The 13,611-nt window shown below is 64.8% G+C and overlaps 1 protein-coding gene across 5 annotated transcripts in view; it reads right to left on the bottom strand.

Moving 5' to 3' along the window:
* Positions 1–13,611, bottom strand: part of SBF1 (SET binding factor 1) — a 28,421-nt gene extending 14,810 nt beyond the window's left edge. For 3 of the 5 annotated variants that reach the window (XR_013830448.1, XM_079936584.1, XM_079936585.1), the window contains exons 1-22: positions 13,383–13,611; positions 6,629–6,714; positions 6,064–6,201; positions 5,701–5,859; positions 5,506–5,616; positions 4,770–4,875; positions 4,506–4,638; positions 4,308–4,416; positions 4,088–4,201; positions 3,897–3,974; positions 3,543–3,656; positions 3,342–3,470; positions 3,158–3,256; positions 2,871–3,075; positions 2,678–2,790; positions 1,678–1,827; positions 1,293–1,361; positions 1,059–1,217; positions 721–986; positions 463–635; positions 312–385; positions 42–237 (exon numbers count right to left, since the gene is read on the bottom strand). Coding sequence is in view for 4 of the 5 variants with exons in the window: in XM_079936584.1 (XP_079792710.1) it covers positions 42–237; positions 312–385; positions 463–635; positions 721–986; positions 1,059–1,217; positions 1,293–1,361; positions 1,678–1,827; positions 2,678–2,790; positions 2,871–3,075; positions 3,158–3,256; positions 3,342–3,470; positions 3,543–3,656; positions 3,897–3,974; positions 4,088–4,201; positions 4,308–4,416; positions 4,506–4,638; positions 4,770–4,875; positions 5,506–5,616; positions 5,701–5,859; positions 6,064–6,201; positions 6,629–6,714; positions 13,383–13,437 (2,836 nt within the window). In the remaining variant the exon portion in view is untranslated. Of the gene's footprint in view, positions 1–41; positions 238–311; positions 386–462; positions 636–720; positions 1,218–1,292; positions 1,362–1,677; positions 1,828–2,677; positions 2,791–2,870; positions 3,076–3,157; positions 3,257–3,341; positions 3,471–3,542; positions 3,657–3,896; positions 3,975–4,087; positions 4,202–4,307; positions 4,417–4,505; positions 4,639–4,769; positions 4,876–5,505; positions 5,617–5,700; positions 5,860–6,063; positions 6,202–6,628; positions 6,715–10,887; positions 11,546–13,382 lie in introns of those variants that run through there. The other 2 variants (XM_079936586.1, XM_079936583.1) reach the window with 2 other exon arrangements.

Raw genomic sequence — 13,611 nt, 5'->3', positions numbered from 1 at the left:
AGGGGCAAGGGGAGCGGGGGCAGAGGGGTCCAAAGGCTCACCCAGGGGGTCGGTGGGCATCCCCGTGAAGATGACCCGGTACGTGGTAAGGAAGACAGCGCCCTCAGCCGGGAGCAGTGCGGGGCCACCCCTGCTGCCCCCGGCACCCTCCTCACGCCCATCCGGCAGCAGGTAGACACGCAGGCCGTCCAGCACACACTCCTCACCGGGCAGCAGGCGTGGCCGAAGCAGTTTGGGCTGTTTGGGGGCAGGAGCAGTGCCTCAGAACATAGCCCAGTCCTGGTGCCCGCCACGCCCCGGCCCCTACTCACCTTCTGGATGGGGGGCAGCCTCTTGCTCTCTCTCTGCACGGCCTCCAGGGTCTCGATGTGCATCTGGACGATGTCTGGGGGAGAGCAGTTCTCATGCTCTGGCCTGCGCCCACCCATCCAAGGGGAGTGTTTCCAAGCCCAGACCCCATACCTGGCACCATGACATGCAGCCCCTTGAGGTGGTCGCTGGTGACCCCACTCTCTGTGCAGACCTTGTCCACGAAGCGGTTGATGAAGCGGACCACGGCCCCGGGCACGTCACAGGTCTCTGCATCCTCGAAGCCGCTCTCTGTGTCATAGCTCTCCGCCACGCTGCCTGCCATGCTGGGCCGGGGAGGGGCACAGTGGGCACAGGCCACACAACCCAAGGCCTGTACTGCTCAGGTCCTGCCCCCAGGCCACACCCCACCTGTTGGTGACCAGGCTGTTGCTGGCGCTCTCCAGGTCGCCCAGCCCTGCGCGCTCCCGGAGCAGCCGGCTCTTGCTGCTGTCCAGGGGCAGGAGCAGGTAGCTCATGCGACTGGCGTAGTGGATGGCCTGGCTGAACACCGTGCTCTCCTCCTTCTGCACCAGCTCCTGCTGCTTCTCGCGGCTCAGGGTGGGCCACAGGCGCCTCTGCTCAGATGCCACGTCCAGGGCAGAGCGCTCGTCCTCCTGTGTGAGTGCCTCCCCAACCTGCCCCAGGGGCCGCACGTGAGCCAGAGCCAGGCCAGCCCCATCCCGCGGGCCCAGGGAGTCCCCACACACCTGGGAGGGGTCTCGGTCCTCGGCAGGCTCCAGGTAGAGGGCCCGGATGTGGGTCTGCACATCCCCATAGAACATGGCCTCCCAGAACTGCGGCGTGCTCCACACTACGTGCTCCTGCACGCAGCTGTACGCAAACTGCGTCACCCCTGGGCTCAGCTTCTGCAGAAGCCAAGAGGGTGTCAGCGGGTGCAGCCGGCAGGAGGTTGGGGAGACTCTGTCCGCCCCAGCACTCACCCGGCAGAAGGCAGTGACCAGGGGCAGCAGAGCAGCTGCGATGCCGTGCTCATCCAGGGAGGTGCAGTCCTGCAGTAGGGCCGGGGGCGTCGGATCCCGGCCCCGGGCCGTTCACACCCCCACCAGCACCGCCGACAGAGCAGCACCTCCCGTCAGTCCCTGAACCGCCTGCACCAGCTCCCCAGGGCTGCTCGGAGGTTGAGGGCAGGAGGCCCCTGCACCAGCCTCCCACAAGGATTCTCCCCACGCCACCCTCACCGGCAGACCGGGGTCTCCCCAGTTGTCGGCACCGCCAGAAGATGCACCCTTATGGGTAGGCCGGGGAAGCCCTGCCCGGCCCCACCCTGTGGCCACAGCGCCAGCAGGGTGTGAGGCCCGGCCTCACCTGCAGACAGCAGTTCATCATGCGGACCACGAAGTCGAACTGCTGGTGGTCAAGGACCGCCCGGTTCTGTTGCACGTGCAGGTGCAGCTCCTGGGCAAGGCAGCGGCGGGCCGCACGCCCCTTTAGGGCCCTCAGCACAGCTGGAAGCAGCTGCGGACGGGGAAACAAGGGGATGAGGGCACGAGCCTATGTGGACCCAACCGTGCCCTGAGGCACAGGGGAGGCCTGGCCCAGACGTGGGGGCCAGAGCCCAGGCTCTCAGCACAGAGGAGACCGGAAGCCATCCGGTCAGGTGTGCCCAGATTGGGGCTTCACTGCCCAAGAGAGACCAACGCGCTAGTGGAGCCAGCCCCCCGCACACGAACCTCACAACACTGCCAGTGCTCTGAGCGAGACCCCACGGCCGGCCAGGGCCCCAGCGCCTAGAACGCACAAGCCTAACGCAGAGCCAGCAGCCGGCTCAGCACTGGGCGGGCCACAGAAAGGGCTGCACTTGTCCTGTTGATACTCCCGCACACTGTGAAACAACCAGGAACCCGATAAAGGGCTGGTTTAAGAACTAGGTGCTTCACAAAGAACCACGCAGCTGTGAAACACAAGACAGACTCAAACTGGCTGTCCTGAGAGACCCAAAGTGTCAATGGACATCACAGAGGGCAGAACGCTAAATGAACTCCACTTTCTGCAAGTAAGAAAAAAAAGACACGTGTGAGTCGACACTAGTTTCCGTGAGCGATAAAGAAGACACTTAACAGTAGGGACTTTTAGAGCGTTCTGACGACTAGAAGTTGAAGGAAATTCCTCCCGCGGAGCCTCCCCAGCAGGCTGCACCCAGCTGTTCTGAGGTGGACCCGGTGTCCACCTGCCCTTCTTGCCAGCCCAGCTCCCTCCAGCCGCCTGCGGGAGAACGAGGGCCAGGGCTCCTCTGAGAGCCGCTGCCCTGGCCCAGGCCGCCCCCACCCAGAGCCCCCAGCGCTCCCTGTGCCCGGGTTACCCTCACCTTCTTGGCCTCAAGCATCTTCCCCTCGAACACGTAGGAGATGCAGTTCCGGACCACCTCCAGCCGGCGCGCACTGTTGCCGTGGAGCCCACTGCTCCGCTCCAGTATGGCGGCTGGGGAGCAGAGAACGTGCTCACCTCTGACCTCACGTCCACCCTCGGCCACACTCAGGCTCCCCCTCCCGGTTACGCACTCATGGGGGGCCCTGAGGGCACGGTGGTCTTCTTCTCGGCCTTCACGGCCGGGGGTGCGCCCTGCATCTTGGCTGTGGCCTGATCCACGATCCACTGCACCATGCCCTCGTCTAGCCGGGGGAAGGGCCGGGGCGCCCGCCGCAGGTGGCTGGCCTCCCCTGGCCTCTGCACCTTGTGCATAGCCACAGCAGGGTACGGGTTCTCCTGGGGGGGACACAGGCAGGATGGGCGAGCAGCCCGGGCCAGGGCAGCACAGTGACCCGCCCCCTCGTGCCACCTGCCTTACGTTCTTGTAGAGCTGCTCTGCCAGTTCCTTGACATGACGCAGGACACGCTGGGGGTGGCTGTCATCCGCCCGCATCCGTGCCACCTCGTGGGCCACCAGCTGGGGGAGGAAGCAGGGTCAGGCGGGCTGGCTGGGGCAGGGAGGGGGGTGATGGCGGCTCCTCCCAGGTGGGGTCGGGGTGCACCTCATCAAATAGGTCCGTAGGACGGTAGGGGACCCCGCGCTCCGACACAAAGCCTGCAAAGGCCATGCCCTCCAACACCTTCATCAGGAAGTCATCCTCCACCAGCCCACGCTGGCCCAGGAAGGCTGCCTGCGGTGCACAAAGAGGTCAGCCCCTCGGGCACTCACCTTCTGCCCAGCCCCGCCCCCGCCTGGCGCCCACCTTATGGAAGCGGATGACAGGCTCCGGGTGGATGCGGACCATGTGCAGACACCAGCGGTAGCCTTGCAGGAGCTGAGCAAAGAGCCGCAGGAAGACGGCGCGCAGCTCCTTATCCTGGGGCATACGTGAGGGCAGGTGAGTGCCAGGCCCTGAGCCTTCCAGGCACCTCACCCTCCTGACCCTCCAAGCTTCCTCCACACAAGCCACAGTGCCTCCTCTAAGACTCGGTGCCGACGGCCACTCCTGTGCAGGACCCTCCGAGGCTCACACCCACCCCGCGCGGCCCTGGCGACCCCCTGGAGGAGCGCTCAGCACCGGGTGGGCCTGGGCCCCCAGAGGGGCAGCGACCCCCACCTGCATCTTCAGGGAGGAAGTGGACGTCGTAGGTGGAGGGAAGGCGAGATCTGCCAGCTCCAGCTCTGGATCCAGGACCTGTGGAAGCAGCAGGGAGCAGGGTCAGCTGCACACCAGCCCCACGCTCTGGCTTCCTCCGGCCACCAAGTGACCCCACCCCAGCCTCCCCGAGGCCCCTGGTCCTGCCTCACCATGCTCAGAATACTGTGCGTCTGGCTCTGCAGTGGCTCTGGCAGGGGTGGAATGTGCACACACTCGGGCACAGTCACCGTCCCTCCATCAAGATCAGCTACAATCACATCCAGCTGTGGACCAAAGGGAGCGAGAGGTCAGAGAGCCACGGGCCGGTCAGCAGGGCCTGGGGTCAGCCCAGCCTGGAGCAGCGAGGCAGACGCTGAGCAGGGCCCTCACCAGCTCCTGGGCCTCTGCCTGGAAGGCAGCGTTGACTCCGATGATGAAGGGCGTGGGCGTGCTGAGCACCTCCAGGAGCTGCGCCGGCAGGATGGGCACGTACGTGAAACTGCAAGGGGCCAAGGCTCAGCGCGACAGCCCGAGGGCCGGGGTGGGGCGGAGGGACTGCGGGGCAGTGGGCAACGGTAAGGTCAGCACCTGTATCTGAGAGGGAAGAGCAGCGCCAGGAGTCCCCGGCAGGCGTCCGAGAGGCGCTGGTAGCTCCGGGACAGGAAGAGCACCTTGTGCTCCGTGAGCGCCGCACAGAACAGAGACAGCACGTTGGTGATGCCTGAGGAGGAGGACAGGCTTAGAGGGCGCAGGCGCCCGCCCTGCGGTGAAACCTCGATGTCTGTCCGCCAGCCCCGGGAGGGGAGACGAAGGACTGTGTGGGGGCTGTGGGGCTGCGGGCACCAGGCTCACCCAGCTGGCGGAAAAGCAGGGCCACGCTGCAGCGGCTGATGGGCAGCGAGTCGGTGAGTGGGGTCTGGATGACCTGCCGGTCCCCAGCCCCCAAAGAGATGGTTCTCTGTGGAGAGAGAGGGACCAGTGCTCAGCTGCTCCACCCAGACCTGGGTCACCCCCAGCTTCACAGCCTCAGGCGGGCCTGGGGGAATGACAGACCCCGAGGTGGGACTGGCCAGGATGGGCAGCACGGCACAAGGGAAAGGCCACGTCTGGCCTCTGTCGGCCCAAGCAGTGCTGCAGAGAAAACTCTGGGCCTCTGACCTGGGGTGGGGACGGGGCCTGAGTGGGCAGAAGAAACAAAGAATCCGTACCACTCCGTCCTCAACAGAGTCCAGCTGCACGGGACAGACAGGCAGAGAGACACAGTTAGACACACCCACACGCGGGGACACAGACCGGGGGGCTGGACAGATAAGCCAACACTGACACCCAGAGACAGGCACACCCAAGGAGGGAGAGGACAGAGGAACCAAAGGGTGCCAGGTGGAGAGCCAGATGCGACATGGGACACGAGACAGGCAGGGCCAAGAAAAGAGGACAGGCGGCGGCACCAAGACGCAGGACAGTGTCCGAGGCTAGGGCCGCACTCCGCCCAGGCTGGACTCCGAACGCCTACCAGGCCCCACCCCGTGGCCTCAGGCACCAGCGGGTCCTGTGGCTGCAGGTGGACAGCAGCTGCCTCCTGACCCACCTGTGAGCCCCCGGCCAGAGGGATGATGCACGTCAGCAGGTTCCCAACCACGTTCTCCAGGCCCACGTTCAGGCCCTCCACATGGATGGTGTAGATGAGACCCAGGCTGTTCTGCAGGGACCACAGATCGGGGAATGACGACCCAGCCAGCGGGAGCACCCCGCATCCTGCCCTGTGCCCGGCTGCCCGCCTCACCCTGAACACCTCCGCATGGTCCAATCGAGACACCAGTACCAGCGTCTTTGGAGCAAACAGCTGGCCGGGCGGGCCAGGAGCTGCGGTGGACAGTCCCACTGGGCCTCCCTCACCTGCCTCCTCTTCCCTCTCGGCAGTGTCCTCGGTGCACAGCCCTTCCTGTGGACAGAAGCCCCATATGCCAGGCTCTCAGGCAGGTCTCCTGAGGCCTGGGGGGGGGGGGGGGGACACGGGACACAGGTGACTCAGACAGGACTGGCCCTCTGGAAACTTCAGCCTTTGTGGGGTTGGGTCACCAGGACCAGACACACACAGGACAGAGGGAGTCGGCCACAGTCAGAGGCTCGGCCCATGCAGGGTTACCTGTGTGGGCTCCACGGGCTCCCAGAAAGTCAAGCATGCGCAGTAGTGCCGCTCGGAATTGATATCGGTGAGGACAGCAACAAAGAAGGTCGGTGGGTTCCTCTCGGGACACAGCTGCCACCCACTGGGCTGGCAAAACTATCGGGAGGAAGGGGACGGGGGTCAGCAGTCAGTTCCCTCTGGTCCCCTGCCTGCGAGGGACTGCACAGCCAGGGCCTGGAGGCCGGGTTCCAGTGCAGCCAGCAGCACCCTGCTCTGCGACCCACATGCCTTGCCTCCTGGACCTCGGCCTTCTCCCACACAAAAGGGAGTAAGAGCCTCCGGCCTCACTGTGCGGGGCGAGAACCCTGTGATGCAGGGCATGGTCCCCACCATCAAGAGGGAGGGACAACAAGACGTGATGTGGGCACCAAGCGTCCGACCAGCCAAGCCTGCACCCCCGCCCTACGTTCTCCAATGCAGCTGATGTCTCCTTGTACCCAGCGGGGTCCTCACGGTGCCTGCCCCCCACCGTCTCAGCGCCCCAGCCCTCGGCTCCAGGCCCTGGGGGAGCGCCCACACTCACCAGCTCGATGCCCTGGGGGAACGGGTTGTCCTCCCAGTCCTTCTCTGGGAAGCGCTGCAGGATCTGGCCCTGGCCTTCCGCACTCCCTGAGGACAGGAGCCAGGGGTCAGAGCACCTCCCACCTCCCACACCTGCACCCGGTCAGGAGCCTCGAGGGTCCGAGTGGAAACATCTCACCCATCCTGGCCCTCAGGTGGCACCAGACCAGCCCCAGCTCCCAAACCTATGGTTTCCCTAAAGACAGTCCTGTGAGGAGGGGCCCCTAGGCAGCCACAGACCCCAGGACCACCAGAGGGCATGGAGAGAAGCCCCTGCTGTGGGGCCGGGGTCCCTGCAAGCCTCTGGCTGGGCCAGGCACCAAGAGCACAGGAGGCCCGTCACAGATGCAGAAAACAAACTTATGGTTACGGCGGGGGGCGGGGGGGATAAACTGGGAGATTGGGACTGACATATACACACCACTGTATATAAAACAGGTAACTAATAAAGACCTACCGTATAACACAGGGACCTCCAATCAGTACTCTATAATGAACTTAACGGGAAAAGAATCTAAAAAAGAGTGGGTATACGTATATGTATAACTGGTTTACTTTGCTGTACGGCAGAAAGTAACACAACGTTGTAAATCAACTCTACTCTAATAAGAAAATTTTTTTTTAAATGACCTGGAAATTTAAAAAAATAAAGTAAAATAAAATAAACTGTGAGAGCCTCAAAAAAAAAAAAAAAAAAAAAAGGGCCCAGGAGCCCCAGCCCAGGGGAGTAGGGGGAGATACTCCCTACTCCCACCCCCACTACCCCCCTCCTGGGTCCCGCCCGCTGTGTCAACACCCCCAGCCAGAACCCACACCCAGCCTGCCACAGGCCAGCGTGCCGCCCAGCTGCACCGCACCTGCCCCTCCAGCAAGGGGGGCGCTGTTCCCCACGGTTCCACAGCCAGTGCCCAGCTCAGGCACTCGGCCCACAGCCCTGCTCCCTGCCTCCGCCTCACCTGCCAGCCCTGGGCCCACTTGAGAGGTGCAAGGGTCTCACACCTGCCACCTGTGCCAGCGGAAGGACCCCCCGTGCCTACAGCCCCAAACTGCGGCTTGTCCCTGCTACCTCAAGAGGCAGACGCGACAAGCAAAGGTCCCAGAAGACAGCCAAGGAGGGGTGGGGCTGGCAGGAAGGACAGGAGCGCTCTCCGGAGCCCTGAAGGTGGTGGCACACAGGCCTGCTCCCTGCCTGCAAAGGCCGCCTTGCACACAGCCACAGACCAGGTTGCCCTGTGCAGCCCTGAGGGTCCTCCAGACCAGGGAGAAGGGCATGGCCCTGCACCCCCAGCCTGCTAGCTCCCCATGTGTTCCCCAGAGAACCCCCTCCACTCCCAAAGCACCCCCTCCGGTCTGCTTCCCCCACTCCACGCCCAGGGCAGTGCTGCCAGGTCCAGTCCACACTGGCAGGGCCAGCTGGAGGCCCCTGCCTCTTGCCCACCCTTTGTGGAAACAAACCTGGAGGCATGATGAGAGTCAAGTCGGGGAAGCACTCACCCGGGCGTCGCGGAGGAAGGACGGGGGTCCCTGTTCTGCCCCCAGCTCCCACCCAGCATGGCAGCAGCTTGAAGCAGGAAAGACAAAAGCTCTCCACCTTCACCTCCCACACTCGACAAGCAGGTCCAGCCCTCCGCTCAGACCAGCCTCAACACTACTGCCCACACCAGCAGAAGAGCAGGGGCGGATAGGGAAGGCCCAGAAAGCCCCCGTGTGCAGCCTCTGAGAACCTGTGAGATGCAGTCCCACGTCCAGCCTGCCTGGTCCACCTGTGACCTGAGTGGGCACAGGAGCCTCAGACCGAGCTGGGGGCCTGGGCACAGGCCTGGACCCAAGGGCACTGGCAAACGGACCCCAGCAGCCCCAGAGCACACACTGCCCAGGCCCCCAGAGGCAGAGGAGCTGGGCTGCAATCTTAGGAACCCGCCACTCTCCAGGATCACGGAGGCAATATCAAAAAGGTCAGCAGCAGGCAGGTCGCTGCTGGCTGGGGGAGCAGGGGTAGTGAGGGGCTGTGACTCTGACTCACCAAACCTCAGCTTCCTGCTCCCCTCCCCCTCCCACCACTGACACTGAGAGGAGGTGGCAGACAAGACAGGGTGGGGGAGGACAGGTGTCTGCTGGTGCCTCACCTACCTACGCGCGCGCGCGCGCACACACACACCCCCCGAAGCCCCCAGGGTCCATCCAGGCCCACTCCCAAGGGCCACCCTCAACAGGCCCAGGCTGGCTCACCCTAAACTGTGGCTCCTCCCCCAGGGCCAACGTGTGCGCAGCCCCAAACCACCATCTCAGCTCAGCCCTGGCTGGCACCCAGGGCTCACCCAGCTCTTGCCACGAGGCAGCAGGAGGAGGAAGGAAGGGAGGTGTGTGCGGACGGGGACAGTAGCCTCTGCCCCATCTCCCTCCCGAAGCCAGTGGGCAGGTGGCCTTCAGGGGGCTGCTTTCCACAGCCTCTCCCCCAGGGAAGTGGGCAGAGTGGCTGGCCACCGGCCACTGCCCACCCTCCCTACCCCATTCATCGTGGGGAACGTCTACTCCCACGTGCAGGGCTCCACCCTCCAAAGAACTGAGCGCAGGCTTTCCTGGAGGTGTCCAGGCCGCCTACAGAGGGTGGAGGGGGGGCGGGGAGGATGGCACTAGGCTGGGCAGGTGAGCATTCCCCCGCCAGCTCCTCCTCTGGGCCATGATGGTCCCAAACTTGGCCCTCAGGTCTCAGCCCAAAGAGCGTCACCTCCTCTAGCCAGCTCTCTGCACCCTGCCCAAGTCTGGGGCCTGCAGTGGGACCCCAAGAACCTCCCACCCTCTAACACAGCCTTCTGGGATTCCTGGTGCACCTGTTGGCCAGCTGAGCCAGACAGGAGCTCCACGAGCAAGAAGCTACATCTCCGCGTCCAGCGCTGCACAGCCCTCGGCCTAATTAGGGCTTGCTGATCACAGACAGCCGCTGCACCACCCTCCCGCCACGATCAGCCCCGCTCACACACCACAGGCAAACAGGTTCCTCAGTAGGAAGTCCAGGGCAGCTTCCGGAGCCCCAAGGCACACCAGCGCTCGCCGGCCCTCCCTGGAAGGGCGCACCGTGGATGTGTCCTGACTCCCTCACCCTTCCCTGAGACCCCAGCCCATGCCTCAGCTCTGTGCCAACAGGGGCCGGGCTGCAATCTGGCTGCTGGCCTGAATCCTGGGGGTGGGGGTAGGGCTCTGCCACGTCTCCCAGTGTCCCCCACCCAGTCGAGCTCTTGAGGCCGTGAAGGGGACCTACAGCAGCTGAGTCCCCTGCCCCACCTTGGGGTAGACAAGAGAGAGGACACCTCCACCCCATGGTGACAGGACTAATCCAACCAGCACAGCTGTGCGTCACAGGGCGGGACTTGGGGGGGCCCTAGGAGGAAGGGCACAGAGATCCCCTGAGACACAGATGGGGACAAGAGCCGCGTCCCCACAGCCAGCCCCGGGGCAGGGAACACAGAGCTCACGTCCGTCATCTGCTGGCAACGCCATCACCAGTGCCAGGCTCCGATGCCTGGGCCGGCCCAGGCCAGCATGTGCTGTGGGCAGAGGCGAGGGAGGATGGCACCCTCCTCTGCCCGCCCCTCCCCACACCCAGCACACACACCCTGAGACTAGCCGGGCCGTACGAAGGACGGCAGCGTCCTGCTGCAAACCCAACCTCCCACCTCAACACAAACCTCCACACACAGGCCGCTCCCAGCTGGCCACAGCACAGGACAAGTGCAGAGGGGCTGCAACCTCTCCAACCTCCCCGGTCAGACCCGACTGGCTCTGACCCAAGGACTTGGACCCTCGGGCTCCCAGGGTGGGGCTGGGAGCCAGCCAAGGCCATCCCAAACAGCCCCAACCTGCTCCAGAGAGAGGGCAGGAACATGGGTGGGGAGAGTAGATGGGGCCGAGGAATGTGGCCAGCTCAACATGGTCAGGACCAAAAGAGGCCAGGCCAGGGGTGGAAAGTCTTCTTCTCAGATGTTTGGGGGTGGAACCCCCAGCAGCAGGAGGGGTCCAGCCCCTCCTCCCTGGCAGATATGCACTCGGCCATCTGGTCAGATCAAAGTCACACCCCGGCACTGGTCACACTGTGTAAAGTCAGCTGACCACCATCAGGGCACTCCCTGGCCAGGAACTGGCCCCCACGAAGTCCCCAGGGCTGGGCCAGGGTGCAATACAGGCTAAACCCATGTCCTTAGTGAAGGAGCTCCCCCAACTCACCAAGGGAGGCGGCTACACCTTCTGAGATGAATGGCAGGGAACCACCCAGTCCCCTCCCTGCCCTCCTGCCTGGAGCGGTCTGCCAGGTAGTAACCATGAAAGCAGGGTGCTTCCTCAGGTAGGACTCCGGGACTCAGCGCCCAGAAGGTCCGCACAGGGTGTGCAGATCCAGGCCACGGACAAGCCTTCCACCACTCGGCCCTCTCCACTCAACCCAAAAGACTATGCCTTGCCCGAGCGTCCTAGGCCTGCCAGCACGCACGGGTGCCTGCGTGCCACCTCCCGCAGAGGTGCCCACTGTCTGTGCCAAGTGCTGTCCACACGCTGGCTGCTCAGCATTAACAAGACACCCAGCACTCCCTGGAGCTTCTGTGGGAACAGCTCCACGTGTGTATGTCCACCTTGTGCTCAGAGCAGCCCGGGAGGTCTGTGTCACTCACCCGGCCCCCAGATGAGGAAGGTGAGGTGCGGAGGGCCGAAAGACTGGTCCAAGGTCACAGAGGTATCAAGTGGCAAAGCAGGGACCACTGAGCCTCATGCGGTGCTCCTCTGCTTCAGACTCCCCCACCACCTCGCTCTGCCCTCAGTCCCACAGCCGGGACTCCAGCTCGTGGGCTTGTTCCTCACAGGGATGGACCAGTCATGCCAAGGGAGGCCCTGAGGCTGGGTAGCCAGCCAGCTGCTGACCAGCTCCAACCCCGGAAGACAGCGGTTAGGGGGCTCCGTGGCCCCCCAGCCCTACTGAAGGGACATCTTGAGAATCACTCCTTCCGGTCACTTGGGGTGAGCAGGCACTCCTCACTGGGGGGCGCCAGCCTTCTCCCCTGCTCTGCTCAGAGGCCACACACACCTGGGGTGCCCGCCGCCCGTGTGGCTCCAGCCCGCCTGTCACGGAGCCTACCCATGCCTCCTCTCACCTTCCTCACATTCGCTCCAGCTGCCACCACCATCAGCATGCCTCCCACACTGCCCTCGGCGTCCTCAGCCTCCAAGCTCACTCTGCAGGCAGCCCCTGCCCCGGCACGCAGCCTGGGGGCCCTCACGCTGGGGCAGCACCTCGGCCAGCCTTGTCTCCCTGGATCCAGTGCACCCCGCTGCTGCAGCTGGCATGTCCTCCTCACTGCCCCCTCCCCACAGGCCTTGGAGCAGACAGCTCTCCCTCTGGGCCTGTTCAACACTGACAGTGAGCCTGCCACGTGCAGACTGCAGGACGAGGACAACTGGTCCTTGCCTACAAGAACGCCCTCCCTGAAGGGAGAGACATGCTCATGACTGAGGGTGTCGGGATGGATACGACAGGAGGAGTGGAGAGGAGGAGCGAGTGTTGAGCGAAAGGGCGCGAGGAGAGTCTGGAGAGTGTGGAGTCCAGAAGGTATAGGCTCAGCCAGAAGAAAAGCAAAGAGGAGTGCCAGTCCGGGTCCTGGATGGTGACAGAGGCAGCTGGGGTGACAAGAAGCAGGGTAGACTGGGGGTCTCGACCCCACTCTCAGGCTCAAGGTTCAGCCCCAGCCTGACCACACAGCCACCCCACCCCCCAGTGACACGCGTGCCCTCCTGCAGTTTGGGATCTGAGACCCCAGCTTAGCTCTGGGGTAGGCTGGGTGCGAGTCCCAGCCCCTCTGGGGGCTCAGACCAGGCACTCAACCTCTCTGCCCTGACTGCACTCTACACATGGGGGCAACGACAGGGAAACCTCGGTGGGCTGCTGGGAGGAAGAAGTGAGATCACACACACAAAGGGCTGTGCAGGGCCTGCCACGCTGAGTGCACACCCCAACGCCGTTGTCTCCACGGCTGTTGCTGATGTCACTGTCAGGCTGTTTTCTCCTACCCCCTGGGCTGAAGGGCTCTCGGACACGGGCGCTGACCCTAGACACGGACCTCCTGGCCATCGGCACCAGTCACCACACCACTCTCCCACCCAGGGCTTGGCTGCAGGCATGAAGTCGGCAGGCCCTCTGCCAGGAACACTCTTCTCTCTCCTCTCCACAGTTCCCTCTGAAGTCCTCCGAGTTCCAACTCAAACACCACCTCTTCAAGCAGTAGTCCCTGAACCCCACCCCTTTTCTGCATGCTCCCCAGCCTCCTGTACCTGAGACACGGCACAGAGGCACTGGGGGTCAGAGGAGGGGCTTGCAAGTGAACGTTCCGTGCCCCTGGAAGCAGAGCCGCCCGGCAGTCCGCCAAAGCAGAGAGAGCCCATCCCACCCAACTGGGAGTCGGGAGGCCGAGCCGCCCCAGGGCCCTCCCACCTCCGGGGCGACGCCGAGACGCTGTCGGCCCGGTTCTGCCCTGACTGGGGTGGGCAATCTCGGCCCGCCCCGTCTCGCCGCGCTGCCCACCTCGGGGAGGTCGGCCCTCCGTGACCCCCGACCCCGGACCCCAAACCAGGGCGGCAGGTGCCCGGCTGACCCTGGGGCTGCCCCGCCGCCCCGGCTGACCCTCCCCGGCTCCCGGTCCCCGGCCCTCAGCCCTCGGCCGCGCGCCGGCACTCACCGCGCGGGTGCGGCCCGAACGCCACCAGCACGAAGTAGTCCGCGAGCCGCGCCATGGCGAGGGGCGCGGGCGGGCTCCGCGGCTCGGGGACGCGAGGACGGCGCTCTCATGGCCCGGCCCCGGCCCTGGCCCGCGCACCCCGGACGCCTCGGGCCCGCTCCACGGCGGCGGCCAGGGCTCCAGCCGCCATCTTCCCAGCCAGCCGGCCCGCCCGGCCGCGCCGTGCGCC

Source organism: Stenella coeruleoalba (genome assembly GCF_951394435.1).
Source record: "Stenella coeruleoalba genome assembly, chromosome: 11".
NCBI classification, from domain to species: domain Eukaryota; kingdom Metazoa; phylum Chordata; class Mammalia; order Artiodactyla; family Delphinidae; genus Stenella; species Stenella coeruleoalba.
Note: the sequence above shows the minus strand (reverse complement) of the source record. Positions and strands in the feature narration are given on the sequence as shown.